Source organism: Asparagus officinalis, chromosome 3, assembly GCF_001876935.1.
Source record: "Asparagus officinalis chromosome 3, Aspof.V1, whole genome shotgun sequence".
NCBI lineage: Eukaryota > Viridiplantae > Streptophyta > Magnoliopsida > Asparagales > Asparagaceae > Asparagus > Asparagus officinalis.
In genome coordinates this window covers 31,403,049-31,424,772 of record NC_033796.1, presented here as the reverse complement: position 1 = coordinate 31,424,772, position 21,724 = coordinate 31,403,049, and the positions used below count along the sequence as shown (strand labels likewise).

General features: G+C 34.2%; 2 protein-coding genes across 2 annotated transcripts; one reads left to right on the top strand and one right to left on the bottom strand.

The window, feature by feature from the left end:
- LOC109833660 (alanine aminotransferase 2-like) lies at positions 395-6,966 on the top strand. The gene is given in 17 exon segments (XM_020401407.1): positions 395-605; positions 607-673; positions 1,521-1,571; positions 2,288-2,338; positions 2,421-2,486; positions 2,571-2,632; positions 3,090-3,168; positions 3,258-3,362; positions 3,457-3,567; positions 4,313-4,450; positions 4,944-5,018; positions 5,270-5,390; positions 5,464-5,559; positions 5,664-5,722; positions 5,832-5,906; positions 6,291-6,488; positions 6,579-6,966. Coding segments are annotated over 17 exon segments (1,581 nt in total). The 5' UTR covers positions 395-495; the 3' UTR covers positions 6,696-6,966.
- LOC109833659 (proteasome subunit alpha type-5-like) lies at positions 11,927-20,169 on the bottom strand. Its single transcript, XM_020401406.1, has 9 exons — positions 20,029-20,169; positions 19,851-19,932; positions 19,665-19,745; positions 15,156-15,269; positions 14,975-15,076; positions 13,768-13,826; positions 12,484-12,586; positions 12,325-12,390; positions 11,927-12,219 (listed from the first exon to the last, which is right to left on the bottom strand). Exons 1-9 carry the CDS (start codon positions 20,040-20,042, stop codon positions 12,127-12,129), a joined length of 714 nt encoding a protein of 237 aa, XP_020256995.1. The 5' UTR covers positions 20,043-20,169; the 3' UTR covers positions 11,927-12,126.

The window sequence follows — 21,724 nt, the reverse complement described above, 5'->3', positions numbered from 1 at the left end:
GAGTTTTTGTGTAACGGTTTGATGAGCTTAATTCAAGATGGTAATCATCGATCCTCGCCATAACTTTAGAGTTTTGGTCTAATAATTAGAGGGATTTAATTGAGAATAACAATGATGAAAAATTAACCATCAACCATAACAACAATGAAAAAATAACAATATACTAATAGAAGAAAATGGGTGAAATAAATTAACGCTATGAAAAATATAAAGGCCATATACAATTATGATGGTATATAAGGTCTAATATGTAAGAGACATGTATAAAATTGATTTTATACTTCCGAATTCTGTGGGTGGCAGAGTTCGATTACCTTATTACACCAGCGACGAGACCTTTTTTTATTAGGTTCGAGAGAAAAAGACGAGACCTTTACTTATTTATTTATTTACTGAGAGAAGCAAAAAAGAAAAAGAGGAGACTTTTATTTTTCGTGGTTTCTTGGGCAAGAGGTTTTAATAAAAAACGAAATCCACCTCATTTACCACGGCGCCATGCGGCGATTTGTCCTCGAAAGGGCAAAGCAACTGCTCTCAACCTCTATAAGATCAACCTCATCCTCTCCGCCACAATCACCATCGCCTCTTTCCTCCCTGCTTTCTCGAGCGGCGGATGTCCTCTTCATCCTCTGCTGCCGGCGCTGGCGTCACTGTTGAAACTATCAACCCTAAGGTGAGAAAGACAGACCCTTTCTTCGATCTCATCGATCAAGATCAGATTTTGATTGGTGGTTTGATCCAAATTCGGCGATTTCCCATCTGGGTTTTCTCTCTAATCTTTTTTATTTGATTCATTGGAATTATTTTGGTTTTTTTTAAATTCTTTTGTGAATAGTTTGATCACATGTTTGTGATCTTTGAAGTTAGGCATTGATGTGATAGTCTCTGAAATTGTCTCGTTACAAAAAGCGAATGCTTTCTGCAATTTGACAGGCCAATGGTTTTTAATATTTTTTATGGATCTGACCTCCATCCATAAGCCCATTTGATTTTCAAGTATTTTGATGGGGGTAAGCTTAGTGAGCCTCTCTCCTGTACATTCGTCAGCTAAGCTTTCTTCTTCAGATATAGGCTATAGTCTATATAGCTCATTGTTCTGTGCTCATAGGTATTTTCCCCCCTTCTTTTGTTTTCATTTTACCTTGCTGTTACTACAAATAAATATACGTTTTCTTTCTGCTTATCCTTACCTTGCTCTGTATAAATATTTATACTTTTCTCTCCTATGGCTTTGCCCCCAAAACATGGACTGTACAGTGCCATTGAGTATATCATCGTCGAAGTCTTGGGCATATCACGGAATGAGAAGCTTCAATTAATTATTACATGTTAGTAAAATAGCTTCTGTCAACATTCATCGGTTGATGTGGGGCTATGGACTTTGACAATGCGGATTCATAGAAGTCACCACTGTCTATGTTGAGCCATTACGTTTTATATATCAGATCGCTTTAGGGGATCTCTCACTTGTTTTTCACTTCGTCTTTTTCTTGTATTTATGTATTCCTGGTATCTTTCAGGTTGTGGAATGTGAGTATGCTGTTCGTGGAGAGATCGTTATCCATGCTCAGGTTGATTGCTTTTCCAAGTGGATCTATTATTCTTATAATATTTGCATAACTAATACATAGGCTTCAAAGGATTGATTTGGACACCTCTGTTTAGAAGACACATCTGGTTCCGTTCTTGTTCACTATATTTTCACAAAATACACTATAATTGTCTTTCATGCAACATGTAGGCTTACTTCAAAGTTCCCTTGTCCATGAAGCTCATAGAACAACATGGAAAATGGCCCACTGATCAATCAATTCTCACATATTTAGCTCTGCAACACTTGATGAAATGTTTTATTTGAAAAAAAGCCTTGATGAAGTCAATGTATTGAGTCTATTGAGTATTGACATAACCAGCATACATCAAGATGAGCCAAGCATATGACCTTTCTTTGCGAGAGGTTCTTATTGCAAGTTCTCCTAAATCTCCCAAGTCGTCAAAAAGAATTTCCCCACATTATTTATTTCTATATCTCATATATGATAGAACATATCACATGTACAAGCTAGTAATTTATGTAGGTACCAAATCTCTATGACAAAGTACTATCACTGCATATTGAGGCAGCATAAAATTTTAAGACTGATAGTGCTTACAAAATAGATACTAATAAGTTGCAAAAATTTTATGCAAAAGTTCTTTCCTTGTGCAGCTGACTGTTTTAAGCTTACTTTAAAATGTAACAAAATTTATGAATCAGATTTTAAGCGGTTTGTTATTTTTTTCGCAGCGCCTTCAAGAAGAGCTACAAAAGAAACCAGGTAGCCATCCCTTTGATGAGGTATGTATCGGCTTTTAGGACAAGTCAACAATAAAAGCTTTTGGTACAACAATGTCACTCAAATCTTACTTTCTTTTGGCAGATACTTTATTGCAACATCGGGAATCCACAGTCTCTAGGCCAGCAGCCAGTTACCTTTTTCCGAGAGGTTAGCATATATCTAGTGAAATTGGGTTTGTGCAGTTGACTTGAGTTTTTCTGGATGTTTATTTCCTTCTTTTTTAAATTTCAGGTTCTTGCTTTGTGTGATCATCCAACAATTTTGGACAGAGATGAAACTCATGCCTTATTCAGGTAGGTGTTCAATCTTCATTAGGATGCATCCAGCATCACTAGTGATTTATTATATAATTAGAGAGGCATAAGATTGGTTTTTGTGAACAAGCAATGTTCTAGAAAGTGAGAAAAATATGTAGAACTGCAGGGAGTCATGCTATGTAGGAAGTATTTGACTTAAGTTATCAATTAGATTTTTATACAAGTTATCAATTAGATTTTTATACTCTAATTTAATTTCTTATTTTCAGTGACTGTTCCTATCACGTTGATTCATCTTTTGTGCTGCTATTATTTGGTACATGGATGCTGGGCGTTTGTTTAGTAACTTGTTATATTTGAAAATTTATATTACAATTCAACTTAAGGAAACCCACATTTATTACGTTGGTTGTACTTCTTGGGGAATTGCTACAAATTTTTTCCACTACCACCATTCCTAATGGTAATGGTACATATTTATATCTTATTACAGTGCGGATTCCATAGCAAGAGCTTGGCAGATCCTAGACCAGATTCCTGGTCGAGCTACAGGTGCCTACAGTCACAGCCAGGTGAGCTTATGCTCAAGTTACCCTCAAAAGATATATCTCCTTTTCAACTTAATGAAGTTGAAGTTCTCTGGGGTTACTATTTGCTTCAGGGTATCAAAGGATTACGTGATGCAATTGCAGCTGGAATTGCTGCTCGTGATGGTTATCCTTGCAAAGCAGAAGATATATTCTTAACCGATGGAGCAAGCCCTGCTGTAATCAAATTTGAACTTTTGATTTTCTCAGTTGAATTTATGGTTTGATTTTGGCAGAAGAGCTTCTTGCTTATTACCTGTTTGTCCCTCACAGGTCCACATGATGATGCAATTACTGTTGAGGTCAGAGAAAGATGGCATCCTTTGCCCCATCCCTCAATATCCTTTGTACTCAGCTTCAATTGCTCTTCATGGTGGCCATCTTGTATGTTGATCTCTTTATCTATAAATCCCATTTATATAACTTCTATTTGATATAATTGTAAGATTTGTGAGGGTATCACCCATTTGTACACAAGGTGTATGGAGGTGACAGACGAACCTAATTATGATAAATCATGAAAAATTAGTGCATTTTGATTTTGTGCTAGATAGTGCACCATTGAGACATTTCAGGTTCATGTAATGGATGGTTTTTAACTGTTTCATTCAGTTGACATGTGGTAGGCTATTAAGACTATGGTCAACTCATGAACAACCTTCTTAACTATGGTCTTTTGATACATTAAAAACGTTCAAGGGCCTTGAATTCTCTAAACAGCTGAGCGGTAATTATAACCCTGTCTGCCTAGTATCGAGGTAATCGGGTTATGGATTCTATTTGATTATCAAATCAGCTTCAGGTGTGAAGAGCTGACATTATTAATGAAAGGGCAGAACTTTGGTTACTTCAATGTCTTCTAGTTCCTTCATATGTTAATATCACTCCCAGGAATTGTATGTTTGTTTTGTAACTACATATGTGCATGTTAAATATAGTTTACACAACAATTTGTGACTAAATAGAATGTTCTGATATTTTGTTTCGGTTTTGGATTCCCATGATTGTCTTGTTCCACTCAATTTGCCTGTCAATTAAGCAATCCTGGTGGGATCAAGTAGTTCCCTTGTTTTATGATTATGGTATGTATTTAAAGGGAGAAACCTCTAAGAGAATTGTTTTGTTTTAGGTCCGATATTACCTCGATGAAGCAACAGGGTGGGGACTGGAGATTTCTGAGCTTAAGAAGCAATTGGAAGATGCTCGATCAAAGGGTATAACTGTCAGGGCACTTGTAGTCATAAATCCTGGGAATCCAACGGGGCAGGTTTGTTCTGAGATTCTCATGATTCAATTGTTTAATGAAGAAACTATGAAGCAGTTTTGTTTATGAGTTCCAAGGCAGTTGTATGTTGTAGAAGTTATTGTGCCTGATCAATTTTTAGCAAGAGACTTTTTTTATTTACTATTTAATATTGACTTTTACTGGAAACTCTGTTGCGGCATCATTGCCAAGCCATAAGCATATCCATCGGAGACTGTTGACTATTTTCTTCATCTATTATTGCTATCTAGACTACATCACTAAAAAATCTTTCAAATCCTGTTCCAATTCGCTTATGTAACATAAGATTTATGTTCCCGTATAATTTTTCTGGCGGATGTAATACAACTGTTAAATTGAGATACACGATTAGGTACCCTATCAATATGAGTTCTCTTGGAAAGCAGTCTGATAACGCCCCTATCAATCTTGACATTTAAGTTCTCTTGAAAAGCAGTCTTTTTCTTATTCTAATTGATTTTCTGCTCTTCTCCAGGTTCTTGCAGAAGAAAACCAGCGACAAATAGTGGAATTCTGCAAAAAAGAAGGTCTTGTTCTCCTAGCAGATGAGGTAAGAACGACTTGTGTGCTTTCATCTTCATTTGAACTTCACTGCCATAAAATGGGATCCAGTGTCAGCCTTAAGGTCCAACGGGGAAATTGGCGAAATTGTGCATCCTACCATCAACATGTTCATTGCACTAATTCATTGAACCATTTTTTTGATGCTCGTAAAAGAATTTTGTTTCCTGGCTCCAATTGATTTTCTTTCTTTTATCCCTTTTTTTTTATAAGCAATGCAATGTGCTGTAATTTTCACAGGTCTACCAAGAAAATATCTATGTTGAAGACAAGAAATTTAACTCTTTCAAGAAGATTGCACGATCAATGGGATACGAAGACCAGGATATTTCTCTAGTATCATTTCAGTCAGTTTCTAAGGGTGGGTATATTCATTGGTTTTTGTTCTCCTCGACAAATATCAATCATAACTCATGGGATTTTTCGCTTTTCAGGTTATTATGGAGAATGTGGAAAGAGGGGTGGCTATATGGAGGTTACCGGTTTTAGCACTGAAGTGAGAGAACAGATTTATAAGGTGGCATCAGTAAATCTTTTTAGCACTGAAGTGAGAGAACAGATTTATAAGGTGGCATCAGTAAATCTTTGCTCAAATATATCTGGTCAAATTCTGGCAAGCCTCGTCCATCAGTAAATCTTTGCTCAAATATATCTGGTCAAATTCTGGCAAGCCTCGTCATGAATCCACCTAAGGTGAATATCATTCCTTTCATTCCTTTTTAAAGAGAATAAATGAATTTCCTGCATATATGATGAATTTCTGTTTGTGATTACAAGAAACATAAGTTGGGTTGACATGCAGGAAGGGGACGAATCCTATGAGTCTTATGTTGCAGAGAGAGATGGAATACTTCAGTCTTTAGCAAGGCGTGCAAAGGTCAGTTCTAAATAACCTTTTCTTCTTCTTCTTTTTTCCCTTCCCTCTTTGACTTATTAAATCTTGTTAGCTATGGAGAGCAAGAAGCTGGTTGTTTGAGATGGTTTTGTCAAGTGCAACGTCCGCCGTTAAATGAACCAATTGGGATAAATGATAATGTTATAACTTATAACTAACGGAGAAAAGAGAACTTGATTGCGAATAAGAAGTGTTGATAGTTAATAAAGGAGATAGCCATTAACAGAACTGAATGGAAGAATAGGATTTCATGTAGCCGACCCGGAAACTGGCATAAAGACTTTATTGTTGTTGTTGATTACCTTATAGGGAAAAAATTTATTTAAGATCATGTTATCATCCTCCTTTGTTGAATGTTGAATACAGGCACTTGAAGATGCATTCAACAGCTTAGAAGGCATAACATGCAATAAGGCAGAGGGAGCAATGTATCTTTTCCCTCGTATTCGCCTACCTAAGAAAGCCATTGAAGCTGCCGGTAATACAAAGCCTGATGCATTCTATGCACGTCGCCTTCTTGATGCAACTGGAATCGTCGTGGTTCCTGGCTCTGGTTTTGGGCAGGTGAGAGAAGAGCTAATATACACGAATTGCATACTTTCTCTATTTGAAATGCCTCACGCTGTGTATTAAAGCAACATTTGGCTGTGTTAGGTCCCTGGAACATGGCACTTCAGGTGCACTATACTTCCTCAGGAGGATAAGATCCCAGCTATCATCTCCCGATTCAAAGAATTTCACGAGTCGTTCATGAATGAATACCGCGACTGAACTCCTCTCCTCGACTAGTTGATTAGATCTCACAAAATCATAAATTGAGCTGGGTGTTCTATGTGGTTGATAGAAATAATAAGACCATCCATGTTTTATCTGTTAGTGGATGGATCAGTTTTACCGCAGTTGCTTGGTGGTTGCGGTATACAAACAATTCAGACTTTAGAGGTCATTATGTTGTACTATTTAATAGAGATGTGTTGTCCTGTGCGCTCATTTCATTTGATGATGAAGGAAACTGATTAATTTTGGAACCATTTCGTGCTTACTTGAGTTTCTTAAATTTACATTAGTATTCCAATAGCAGGCGATGCCTACATGATCCAATACATATTTATTAATTAAACTTTTATAGCTTGGTTGCGGTAGAATGTTGTCAGGTGTATGTTGTCATGGATAGAGGAAAACAATAAATTTTGAAACTAAACAGAGTGAAGTTGTACCTGATAAAGATTGAGTTGAACTATAGATAACACATCCATCATATATATCTTAAGCACTGCGTCATCACTATAATCATAATCACCATTACTAGAAGAGTACCTCTTTGAAGTCTCCTAGACCTTTAAAATTTTCACAGAAGTCCAAAGTTTTGAATAGCCATTTTTATTCTTTTGAATAGCCATTTTATTATGTGAACTTGATTTTTGTGGAATATTCTTGAACGTGGTTTGGAGGAGAGGAATCAGTTACTATTTTAATTTTCTTAGTGTTTAGGTTGCGGGTGCAGTTAGCTTTTAGTTAAGATGCTCACTTCCTTTTAGTTCATGGGTGTAGCTGCATAACTGAGTTGGAAGTAAGTTTTTTCCCTCTTCCAAGTTTATCCATTTGTTAGTTTTCAAATTATTACTAGCGTATGTTTAACTTTCGATATGTTTGGAATTCTTTTAAAAGGTGATTAGCATGGGTTTAAATGTCATTTTAGTGGTTTACGAATTTTGTTTATTACAAATCATACTTACTCCCGTTAAAAGTACTAAGTTGGAGAAAATCTTTCCATGGTCAATATTACCCTTAACTTTTTTAAAATATTATATTGTTATCCTAATCTATTTTAATTTTCTATCTCCTTTGAATTTATAATTAAATGATTTATCATATCCATAAAGAGACTTATCATGTTATTGGATAAAGAATGTACATTTGATATAATTAAAATCTTTTACTTATTTCAGTTTACAGGAAAATCTAAAAAATATATGTCAGCCAACACCTAAAAGTTTTTGGACCTTGTAAAAATACCCTTCAAGTTTTTTTAATTGCAAAAACACCCCTACAAATTTAAAAATTAAAACATCTTGAAAATTATAGATTTTATTTATTTTAATTTAGTGAGAAATCTGAAAAATATATGATAGCTAAAAAATAAAAGTTTTGACATTGGAGAAAGTATCCTGTAAGTTTTAAAAAATGCAATAACACTCTTAAAATTTTAAAATTTGTAAAAAATACCTTAAAAATTTCAAACCTATAAACACACTAAAACCCTACAAATAGCAAAAAAAAACCCCGAAATTTATGGAATTTACAATAAACACTCTAAACTTTTTACAAATTACAAGATAATACCCTTAAGATTGTAAAATTTATAAAAAAAATCCTTATAATTTCCAACCTAACAGTACATTAAAAATATAAGAGTTACAAATATCCCTGCATAATTTATAATTTATAAAAAACACCCTTAAAGTTTTAAAAATTACAAACAAACATTTAAAATTCAAATTTTACAAAAAAAAAACACCCTGAGAATTTCAAACTCATTAGCAAATCGAAAATATAAGAATTATAAATAGTCTATAAACAATTTACAATGTATAGAAAAGACCTATAAGTTTAAAAACTTACAAAAAACCCCTAATGTTCATAATTTATAAAAAAACACTATGAGAATTTCTAACATGTAGATAGTAAAATGAATATACAAAATTACTTGCAACCCCTATAAAATAAAAAAAATTATAAAAAAATATCATACTCCCTTTAAAAGTATAGGTTTAGGAAAAACTTTTCATGATCAATATTATCCATAACTTTTTAAAAAGAACAAAACTAATTGAAAACCTATTAGATTTGAAATTTACAAAAAAAAAACAAACTTAAAGTTTAGTACATTGTAAATTACCCCTCCAAAGTTTAAAATTTTTCAATGATTTTTTGTAGTTCCTTGATTTTAATGTAAATTTTAATAGTTTTTTGTATTTCTAAATTATAAAGTTTAGGGTGTTTGTTTTTACAATTTTTAAAACTTTTGAGGGTGTTTCTTTTGTAGTTTTCTAAATTTTCATTGTGTTTTTAGTGTAATGCATAGATGCATCAATTAATTAATGATGATATTAAAGAGTAAGTCGTTCTTAAGATGTATTAAGCTATAATTAAGTATGCACATCACTATTCCTAGGTAGTATAGTTTATACATGCAAAAATTTTCAAACAATTTATATAGTGGTTAAAACGTTTTTGACTTTAATGTACTATTTTTTATAAATTATATTTAATGTGAACCCACCATTTAATTTTGACTGTGGTCATTATAATTTTAATATATTTAATCGATTAACTATATAGGTATATAGACCATAGATTACTTTACTTTCTTGCATGAACTAATATTTGGTACTTAATAATTTAAATTATTATTTTTAAATTTAATATAAAGAGGAGCGTTAATAACATTTATTTATTTACCTATAGGATAATACAATTTCAATTCCTATTTTTGCTTGAGATTTATTTTATAGTTACGCGTATAAAATTACTAACTAAAATAATAATTATTTATGTTTAAATTAGGATGATTGTAGTTGGTCACTCGTTATGAATTTTTTGTGAAGATATATACATTACTTTCTATAGCTATCAGCATTGCCTATGTATATTTTATAAATTAGTTATTAATTTAATATATTAAATTATTTTTCCTTCGTAGAAATTTTTTTCTTTGACTTTTGGATTGTGTTATCACTATGTCACCATTCTATCGTAGAAATGACCTCATTCTAAATGGATTCAAGCCAATGTTTGAGTTGAACTAAAGTATATACTATTGCTACTATGTATATATATTTTTTAAGAAAATCATGTCGACACTTTTTTAACATAAATAATATTCTAACATCTGATATTATAAAAATAAAATATAGTCAATTGAGTGACTAGCAAAAGTGGACTTACATCAGAAATGTGTGAATAATAAGATAAAGAGGAAAGATAATGGCATTGTCAATAGTATTACTAATAGCAAACTACAATGTAAAGTTACACTATTTTGTGGAGCCCAAACTACTGGCTATAAGCATCGATGTTTTCATATATATATATATATATATATACTTTATAATTTATTAAAAAGGGTATATAATCTTATATAATAAAATTAATTTAATATTGAATAGTACTATCATTGTAAATGAGCAATTATAAAGATGTTAAGGACTATAACATGTATGTATTTAAGATTTCACGACGAATATCTTAATAACCAATTTATATAAACACGCCCACTTTGTCACATATTCTATTCACTTTTCTCCTCGCTCATTCTCCACCAATTTCGCTGTCACGCTCGGAGAGAAATAGAATTCATGTCGGTGAGGTCTTCTCTCCCTCTATCCGTTGATCTCATATTTTTTAAATTAATATCTTTAATTCTTTTTTAATAATTTCTTGGATCCATTTCATGCTTCATTCTATGAAATAACTTGTTAGATTCAATTTAAATATAATTTTATTTCAATTATTATTTTTCCCTATTTATGGGTCAATTAATCACCAGAATGTTTAGGTCTATTTGTCCATTTCATATTTTGAATTAACAGTTTATTTTAGGAGAATTTTTAAAAATATCACTTTTTAAAAATATTAGCAAAATCGACTGTTTTACATAATAATTAATAAAATTGACATCTTTTTTTGCTACACCATGAAGACCGGCAAAAAACCACACCATAAAGCTTGACAAAAAAGAGGTCGATTTTGTAAAAAAATTATTTTTATATACACGGGACTCATAGTCTCGTGTAATTAGAGATTGTTAATTACAAAAGTAATTGAAGTTAGAAAATACACTAGACTACCACTCTTGCGTATTTTACAGTCAGAACCAGAAAATACATGAGACTACTGTATGTCCTATATACAATATAATTGCTCCAGGTAAGTGAATTATAATAACATTTTTCATTCATATTGTTTGGAATAAGATTTGATAGAGACCTTACATCAAAGAGATTTTTTTATATGTAAAGTACATGGCGAAATATATCATAATCTCCCTGCTCTAATTTCGCAAGAAAATAATTCTTCATACTTTCAGTTTTACTTTTATAATACGGAGAATGAGCTATAAAATTGAATGAGAATATTAGATAATGTAAATATGAGTGAAACCACAACTAAAAGTTAAAGTGAATATGAGTTAAACCACAACTAAAAGTTTAATGGACATATTGCAAGTAAATTTATATGTAAAATTCCTTTACAAATTGAATGATCACTCGTATTTTAAAGACTTTAAGATACTAATAAACAAAGATATTGTACTGGATTAATATGTTTATAACTCACAAATAGTATATCACGTGGTGACAGTATGGGTTGAAGGAAACAATAACAATCTTTCATTTAAAAGAGAGATTATTGAATTGATGATCAATCACGCAAAAAAAATTATTTTCTCTTTTATTTTTATTCTATTTTATCAATTTAAATAACAATGATATTCGACCATGTGCATTGCACGTACAATCCAACTACTATCTTTTAAAAACTAAAGATGTAAAGACATGCAGGAATTATTGAAACTATGACCAAAAAAGGGTATAACACAAAAAAAGTGATCCAAAAGGCATCTTTCTTTAATAAGTAGTAGTAGATGCAACTATTACATAAAGGTTACTTCTCACTTCTACTTCTGGAGCTTATTTGTTGTCAATACACAGTTTTGTTGGGTCTAGTACTAATAAAAAGACTTCAAGGATTACGAGTGACTACAACACCATGGCATCTGCTATTAACACTTTTTATTTACTTTATACCATTTTGACTGTTAGAAATCTGATTCCTTTGCATGTATCAGCTGGTACTACAAAATCCTAAATTTCTAGGCAGGATATAAAGCATAGATCGTGAATAGTTTCGTAGTTCTGCGAAAATATAAGGTCATGGAAAGAACAAAAAAAAAAAAAGAGAACAAATAAGAAGAAAATCAAACATGACAACTTCACCAGTAGATAAGGAAACATTGACAGCAATTCATGAAAAGAGGATTCCTCAAAAGTTGGCACTCATACAATGGACTACTCAGCTCTCTAAATTCCACCACCACCAGAAAATAGGAAAGAAAGGTCATTGGCAGTAAGGAAACAGAAAGCAGAAAAGTTTTGAGAGAAAACAACCGATGGAAATGAGAACCATATGGTTAACATGCTTATAGACGACCTATAACAGCCTCGACCTCAGCAGGAGAATAGAGATGATAATTTGGAGAAACCTTTGCAATATCGACATTGTTTGGGGTCACCTGATCAAAAATAACAATAGTATATTCTCTTAAAATGTTGACAAATAATCTACACTCTAAGGGTGAAACTTCAATTAAAAAAAATAACAATAATTGCAGCTGTACCTTCTCCTCCATCACTTGCTTCAAGATAGAAAGAGCAATTGTTTCAGCTTCTTGGAGGGTTAAGTCCTGTAAGAAAGCCAACATATCAAAAAAGTTCCCCAATAAAAGGCTAAATAGAAAGAATGGGAAAAATAAGGAGTGTTAAATTGTGCTAGTTACCTTGTTGTATTGCTCCTGGAGAGAGCTGTCAGCGCCTTCGGAACCTGAACCTATTGCTTTTGCATTGCATTGCCAGAATGTACCCGATGGGTCTGTATAATACCTGCAGATCATTTGCTGTCAATAATCAACTATTAGCAAAAATATACATTCACAATTGGTAGTAAAGATAATTTCGCCTGCCAACAGGGTAAGGAAAATTAGTTAATGACGTTTCCTTATCAGTTTGCAAGGGAACAGATGGTTTGTTTAGACTAATATAATTACAGAAGACTCTATAGAGAGATGGCTTCATAATAGAGCCAACAACCATACTACATAGAGACACTAGTGTTTTTATTTAGCATAAAATAGAAGCCAGACTCTTGAAGAAGCATTTTCAACAAGAATATACAGAAAAAATCTTGAGTGACACCATCCAATTAATAAACTATAGTCTTCGAAAAGGCTAATCCGTCCATTACTTGATCCTAATCATTTCTTGCTTAGCACATTGTATATGAAAATTACAGATTCGTATAAACAGAAAATGCACTGCATGATTCATCACTGCCACGCCAAAGCCACAATTGTCCATTTACAATAGTATAAGAGCTTTTGCGCTTACAGATCTGGTTTCAAAAAATAAGAGCAAAGATTGTCCATTTACAATAGTAAAACCTCACTTTTCACTCGCCATGTTGATATAAAGCAACAATTGGAGATAACACCAGCATAAGAACCGCAAGGTGATATGATAGTACAAGAGAATAAACCATCTAGCTTACATTTTAAAGTGAATGATATTTCTATTTCTTACTAAAGAGAAGCAAAGACGACGCCCTAAAACATGGGTGGTCGGTTATGAGCCTTTGATGGACTCAATGGGAATTCTCCCCATTGTGTGGCTCAGAACCAACTGCTCGCATGTGGTTCAAAACCAACAGCTCGCATGTGGTCAGTTCTAATAAGATTTGTAGTTGAAAACATGAGTGACTTTTCAAAGGTAATTCATGTGATCGGTTCTGTTAAGATTCGTAGTTAAAAAAAAGAGTGATTTTTCACAGATAATTCAAGACAGAACTACTACCGAGCATAGTATTTGCCCAATATACTTAAAGAATGCATACTAACATGCAGCTAGAGGCTGCAATGTATCTGGACTTAGAATTCTTCATATAAGGATTACTTCTGATCCAGGATTCTACACCAACTAGTTGGAGTTACGTTCATTAACAATCAGTCATTGTAACAGAAGAACAATGCCGTGCACAACATACAGAATGTGTGTAGAGAAAGACTTACAAGCTTGGTCCGTTTTCATCATGGCCAGCAATCAGAAGAGATACTCCAAAAGGTCGAGACTGAACACAATAATCATAGTAGTTAGTAAGGATTTTAAAGAGCATCACTATGTTCAATATTAGCAATAAGTAGAGGTGGTAAACGATCGAATCGAATCGAGTACTAAGGTGTTTGTATTTGTATTTGCTTAAAATTATCGAATTCGAATGTGGACTCTAATATTCATATATGGTGTTTTTCAAATTCGAACTCGCATACTATGTATTTGATAAATATTCACAAATATTTATCGAATATCAAAGTATATTTATTCTGCTAAAGAATTTAATTTTCAAATAGTATTTAATGTTTATAAATAAAAATTATTCATTTATAATATATGATGTATATATATATTTAATTCAAAATTTTCATTAGAAAATAGATTTATAATTATTTAAGTCTTAAAATTAGTACATAAAACTTAAATAGAAATGGTAAGTGGGTTAAAAATATGATATTATATGTGCAATAATAAAAAATAATAAGTGATCAAATTTTAAATGAATAATTGATAGACAAACGAATCGAATATACATCTGGTTAAATTATTTGTTAGTAAACTCAAATACTAAAAAATATTTGTTTAGTGGTAAATGAACTACCGAATCGAATACGACCGAATAGTTATTTGTTAATTATTTGGTTCATTTCCACCCCTAGCAATAAGTACTATAGCAAACACTCTGTAGAAATGGAGATTAGAAGTTAAATGCATGTTTGATTTGAATACTAGAAATTTTTAATGTGTGTTCCATTTGACCACTTAAAACCTATTGCTACCGAATGGGGGCCAATTAGGGGACAAGACTCATAAGTTTAGACAGGACATAAAAGAATAATAAGGAATAAAATTATACCATATAAATTAAAATCTTATATGCTCTGAAAAATATAACCATGTGATGGTTTACAAAAAGATCAATTACTACATCCTGTATCCTGAACACTTCCATTAACTCACTTGTATGTAGGAAACAAATCAACATGCATAATGCGTGTTATGTAACCCACTAATATGTGTCAATGTGCATACATATGTCACCCATGAAGGTGTGTAGGCGTTGCATGTTACAAAAATGATGGTCAGGAATGGTGACGAATAATCTTTTGCCCATTGTCTGCTGAAGGGGGAAAAAACATGATGCTTAATGATAGTAATGCTTACCATGGATTCTTCATCTCCTTCACCAAATCGCAAAGCAAGATCGCATAGAGCCTGAGTGGTTGACTCAACTGTCATTGGTTCACCATAAGAAAACCTGTGATTCTGATGATACGCAATTTCATTTAGTAACTAATACACAAAATAATTGCAATATGGAGTTTTCCGCAGAATCTAAAAGCACCTGAGTTTCAACACGAGCATGCTCAACAAGAGTCCGTGCATCAGCAATCAATCCACTCATTGCACAGCCTATGTGCTCATCAATTTCCATTATTTTCTCTACACTGCTCGGTTCCTAAAAAAATAGAGTAAATAAAAGGCCAAAACCCCTGAAGCTCAAACCGTACAGTACAAAGTGGGATGTTAAGAAATAAATGGTAGGTTAAATAAAGCAATAGCTAATCTGGACCAGGTGTCCAATTCAGAGCATAATTTGAATCTCGTTTCAGGCAAGGATCCTTGAAACTCAAGCAATAATGTAGCACATATCCATATTCGAAGTCATACTATAGGATATAATTAACAATTGGGTATGAACACAAAAATGAATCTGGTTACATCCTATTGCATGTAAGAAAGTTAAAAAATGAGCACTCTCAGATTATAAAAAAATTCTATCAGCTAGTATTTACCATGAAGGATTCTTGAACCCAAAATTAACTACAACAACTGAACATATTCAAAGGATGTAATTTTAATATGTTTCTTTTAATAAATGTAATCATTCTTCTATAACTTATGGAAATAACAACATAATGGGATGCCGACTAGTTGAAATTATATTATAAGCTTTATCAAATAAACCATTTCATGATTTCTTTGATTTGAATTATAAGAAAGGGGATGGGCAGGATCTTCATTTTCTAATTCCTCTTGTTAAGTATTTTCTCTTCTAATTCCTCTTCTGAATCCAACCGTGATGTTTTTTTATGGCAATATTCAGCGTCAACTCAATTTTTGGTTATTACTCCATCCTAGCACTTAAGTTTAATTAGACCAATATAGAATAGTTGTTAAACAATAATGCTAGTATCAATCATAGTTACACAGTACGCGGTATGTAGCAGGTCACGTACGAGTTCAGGTATGCAATTCACCACTTAGAAAACTTGGATACGTTAGGGAGTAGCTTGCTTCGGTATGCAAGTTAGGTAGGTACGTTGTAAAGTTTTTTAGGGTGTGCTTAAAGTTTTCCAAAGTATATAGTAGAAAACTAGAATTCTAATTATAAATTTAATATTTTTTCATACCAAATACTTAAATACTTCTTTTAGATGGTGTTTGTTCCTTTGTTCTGTGTTTTTTTCTTCACAAAGCTTGTTTTCGGATCATGCTTTTGTTTTGCATCTAATTAACATATGTTTAGTTATAGTAAAATCATCAGCTCATACACTCTATTGTGTGACTCTCTTCACTTAATTGCACACATTGCATTGCGTCTTGTGCACGTGCACTTAAAAAGGCTTTGCATCTAACATACTTGTAAGTGGTACGCCAACTTTAAGGAATCGGTTCATGTAAATATACCGGGAATCGGTTCATAAATGTACCAGGAATCAGTTCGCAGGAACTGTACGATGATTCGAGGGGTCTGAGTAAAGGTGCAAAACGGTCCGGATATATCCGGACCGACCGCAACTATATCCATTTACAAAACATATATGGTAGGGAAAAATTAAAACCGGTTGGATATGGTTTCGGATATGGCTATGGTTTTGATTTTTTATCCGGATATGGTTATCGGGTCAAAATTCGGATACGGATATCCTGATATTTAAAATGTGCTAAAAAACTAAGTTTCTAACACTTACATAGTTATATTAGGTCGGGTCTACAACATATACTCAACCGGACCCATATTCAATTCATTCAAAGAATTAAGTCCAGATAGCTTTTTCATTTTCACGATTTCCTCAAACCTCTTTTTTTCCCCAAGGGTGCTGCTGCTTCCTAACTCCGCCTCCATGCTTCGACGTCAGCTTCACCTCCACCTCCAAGCTCCGACGCCGATTCCCCCTCCGCCTCGGCCTCGGCCTCCCCTCCGCCTCCACCCCGTCCTCATCTCTACTTCGCTGTTCAAGAAGTCTGTCTCGTCCTCTTTTTCATCGACGACCATTAACAGCAACCTCCTCTCCTTCTTCGAAGATTCTCCTCCTCAATTTCATATATCTCAAAGGTGAACTCAAAACCCTGATTGGTTGATGCCCTAATTTTTTTGTTTAATAAAAGCTCTAATTTCGAGCCCTAATTTGTTTGATAAAAATCTCTAATTTATTAGCCCTAATTATTTTCAGCTGCAATTTATTTTTTATTATGATTGTAATTTGTATCATTATATTTTTTTGCTTGATTAAATTTGTAAATTTCATTGCATAGATATTGGAATCATGTCGTCCAATCCATATTTATGTGAAAGGATTAGGACGAAGTTCTTCAAAATTAAGGCAGGAGCATGAAAGCCATCCAAGTAGTGGAAAGCAAAGCCAAGTTATTTAATAGAAAAGTATGCCGTAGTTTAGATGAGTTATTCATTACTCTAAATTTTACTGCATTATCTGCAAAAATATGGGAATGTATCTAACTTGTAGGCTTCAAATTTCAGAAAGGAGAGCGGATGCTAACTTTTGAGTTCATGTCTAATGGAACTCTGAGGGAATGTTTATTAGGTTTGCTCTTAAATAACAAAAATCATATATTCTTCTCTCTTCACTTTGCCTACACTAAAAATTTTCTTTTCTTTTTTCATAGATTTTGGGCTCTCCAAGCTAGTATCGGACAGCGAAAGAGGTCAATATACTACTCGGGTGAAGGAGACATTGGTGAGTATTTATGTATAGTTACATACTTATTTCCCTAATTTCTATTTTGTGGGATGAATCTGTGTAGCAATGTTCTGAATTTTTTTTGCTTGCAAGTATATTAGTTTTTAGTTATATTTTATTTGCAAGTTATTAAAATAATATGTATTTTTTGTCATATCCTATTCATATACATTTCCCAAATATCCGATTAATATTCATATCATATCCGTATCCGATTCTTTAATATTCGAATTGTATCCGCTTCCGTTTAATGCGAATATGATACTGCTCTTTTCTTACCGATGAATATCTGAACCATATCCGTATCCGTTTTTAAAAAGTGGGTATGGATATGATAAGTGTCATATCCGAACCGAATGCACCCCTAGGTCTGAGGAATCACGCAATTATAGTATCGATTACATTTATCAGTATACAGTTCAAACAGTTCTTCAGAATGAGGGATGTGAATATCAATTGGTTCATCCTCTTAACCAACAGAGTAAAGAAAGAAGCAAAAAAAAAAGAGTATCAAATTTTGCAAGAATGCCTAGCAGAAAAATACTGGAAAATACTTTCATGCAAAAACGGAAAACAACAATCCCCACGATACTGTCCGGGCTCCTGCCCCCAAACCCAATCAAAGTACAACACCAATAGTGCGTTCTGGAGCTATAGAACCAATGTGAATCTTGGTTGTGTGGGTTCTGCATAGTGCTGATAGTTGGACAAACACTGTCTTGATAATAGTTGCCTCCACCAAGAATTTATCACCAGCTCAAAAAGGTTGATTGAAGGCCTAATTATGACTGCGAAATTTGGTAAATCACTTTATGAAGCCTAAGCTTTAGCAGCTGCTCGACAGACAATAGAATTGTGATGAGAGAAGGTTATTATGATCATGATGTTAATGAAGAAAAAGCAGGCGAACTTCTTCCTTGTAGAAATCTTTACATGTGAACTCTTGATCTAGACTCTTCCTTTTCTGCAGGAAATTTGGATGCTTCTTCTCAGTTACATAGTTTAAATTGCATTCCATATAACCATCAAGACCTATGGAATTTCTTCAGGTTGAGTTGTCTTCCTAATGAATGCTATTATGATGGAAAAGGGCTTATAGATGGCTTGTGATGAATGACTGATGAACTTATTTTGTTATGGCAAAAGCCGTCTACTCATATAAACATACAAATGACATTATGGAGAATGGAACACTTCTCCAAGTTTATAGAAGAATAATTACTGTAACAACCAAAATTTGCTGACCAACAAGATTTTTTTGGCTCTTTGCTCTTTGCTCTATTCTCACATGATCAAGTGACATTATATTCGAATTGGACACTCTACATCACAACTAGCAAGAGAGCCCTGAAACTGTCGCAGTTGCAAAAAAAAAAAAAAAGAAGAAGAAAAAAATCCCTTAGCTCGCCAAATACCAAAAGCTAAAGGAGCGACAGTGGACAAGGCATACAAGAAAGGAAATAAATAATAGAACAATCGGATAACAAAGGAGTAGCTAGAAACAGAACATAAGTGGATGAAGCTGAAATATGCTTTTGGTGGCATTATGCGACCACAGCCACAGCAACGCTCAGCAACTATAGGAAAAAATCACAGAGGCACGAAGTTCGAATATAAACACTGGTAAAAGAAAACAACATAACACCAGCAAAATCAAGATTTTTATATACATGTATGATTCAACTATGAATGCCAAACTGAAAACAAGCGCTCGTAATACCAACATAAAAGTATTTATGCTTATGAATATACCTCCTGTTATTTTTCTCAAGTAATCAACTTAATCATCAAATCACCAAAATGTAATTTGCTTAATTCTAAAAGCAACAAAATGAAACCCCTTAAAAAAAACAAATTGAGACAGATACCAGCAAAGTTGAGGTGACTCTCTTCTCGACCGCAAGCACAACTCCTTCCTTCGTTTTCAAACCAATCGCAGTCGAACCCAACTGAATCCAGAAAAAAAAAATGAATTCAATAAAAACAATGATGATAAACCAATACCCATCTCGTAATTAGATCCAATGAATCCAAAATCAGCGGAGAAATCAAACCTTGATTGCTTCGATGGCATATTCCACTTGAAACAGCCTCCCTTCAGGTGAGAATGTGTTGACTCCTCGATCATATTCAGTCCTTCACAAAGGAAACCCCAATAGAAAACCTAAAAGATTTAGTTGCTGATTTGCTAATAATGGAGGTGTTGAAATAATAAAAGACGAGGCTTTTTACCTGGTGAGAAACATGGTGAAAGAATCGCAAAAACCCTAGAAATCTGCTGCTGAGGGCGAGGAGTTTGGGAGTTGTATTTTGTGGAGATTTCGAGCTGGGGTCGACTCTACTTAGCGAACAAGTCAGGCGTGGGGAGGAGTTGAATGGTAATTTGAGGGGGAAACGAGGGGTGTTTTGGTCATTAGATAAGGTTACGAAGGAATACTATGGGCCTTTTATCAAACAACGGACATTCATGGGCTGGTAGATGGGCCTTCTTTCGGACCTATTTACACACAACCTTTAATTGTTTTTTCATTATGACCAATTTGCCCCCATATTTTAACATTGGGTGTTTCACGTGTTCCCCAAACTAGTGTGTAGCCCATGCAAACACGGTCCCATGTTGTTTTTAAGCATGATATTAGGCATATTATTCATAAATATCTTGTTGCATATATTTAGGAATATATAGCTGTATAGTTTCCGGTTTTGTATTTAGGAATATATAGCTGTATAGTTTCCAGTTTTGTAGCTTAGTTTCCTAACTAATCCTAGCTAGCATTAACCTAGTTTTGTATATATATTGGCAGAGCCGCAAGGCATAAGGCAACGAAATACAGAAGAGAATTGCTCTCCTTTCTCTATTCTTAATTCTAGCATGGTATCAGAGAAGGTTTGATTTAACAGTTTCTTTTTCATCTTTTGTGATATTCAATTCTCCATTACAATGGGCGACACTGGAACTAACAAGGGTGTGGATTCTTCGTCTCCGTATTATTTACACCCTTCCTCGAACACAGATCGAATTATATCCCCGGTGGTGCTCCGTGGGAATAATTACAATGAATGGGCTCGATCGGTCCGCAATGCTTTCAAAGCGAACAACAAACTTGGGTTTATTGATGGCTCGATTCAGCCACCCAAGTCGACAGAATCGACGATGTTTTCTCCATGGGTGCAGGTGAATTCTATGCTCGGGGCATGGTTACATAACACCCTTGATGCATCCATCCGTTCTATTGTCCCTATTAATGATGATGTTAGGGATATGTGGGAAGATATTAGGCAGCGTTTCTCGGTTGGAAACGGACCTCGAATCCATGAATTAACGAGTCAATTGACTCATCTTGAACAAGGTGGCGACTCGGTGGTCGACTATTATGGCAAAATACGAATGATTTGGGATGAATTAGCTTGCTATTCAGCCCCTGCGTGTACCTGTAGCTGCAAGTGTGGTGCGAAGGGTGCATTGGTGAAGGAAAGGGAAGATCAGAAGGTTCACCAATTTTTAATTGGTCTTGACTCATCCATACATGGTACTGTCCGTTCTTAGATTCTGATGCAAGAATCTCTTCCGCCATTGAACACGGCCTTTTCCAACGCTTTGACTGAGGAACGCCATCATTCCATTGTTCGTCAAGGTGACAAGAAGGCTGAGGCCGTGGGTTTCGATCATTCCATTGTTCGTCAAGGTGACAAGAAGGCTGAGGCCGTGGGTTTCGCGGTGCAAGGCAGTGCTCGTGGGCGTGGAGCAGCGCCTACCAAGGTGGGTGACAAGCCTCGCTTCACCGGCACGTGCTCTCATTGTAACAAAGTCGGGCACGACAAAGACAACTGTTTCCAGCTTCTGGGATTTCCTGACTGGTGGTATTCTGAAAATAGGGCAGCAGCTAGGGGTGGCGGCAAGTACACCCGTGGTGGCAGGGGCAACGGT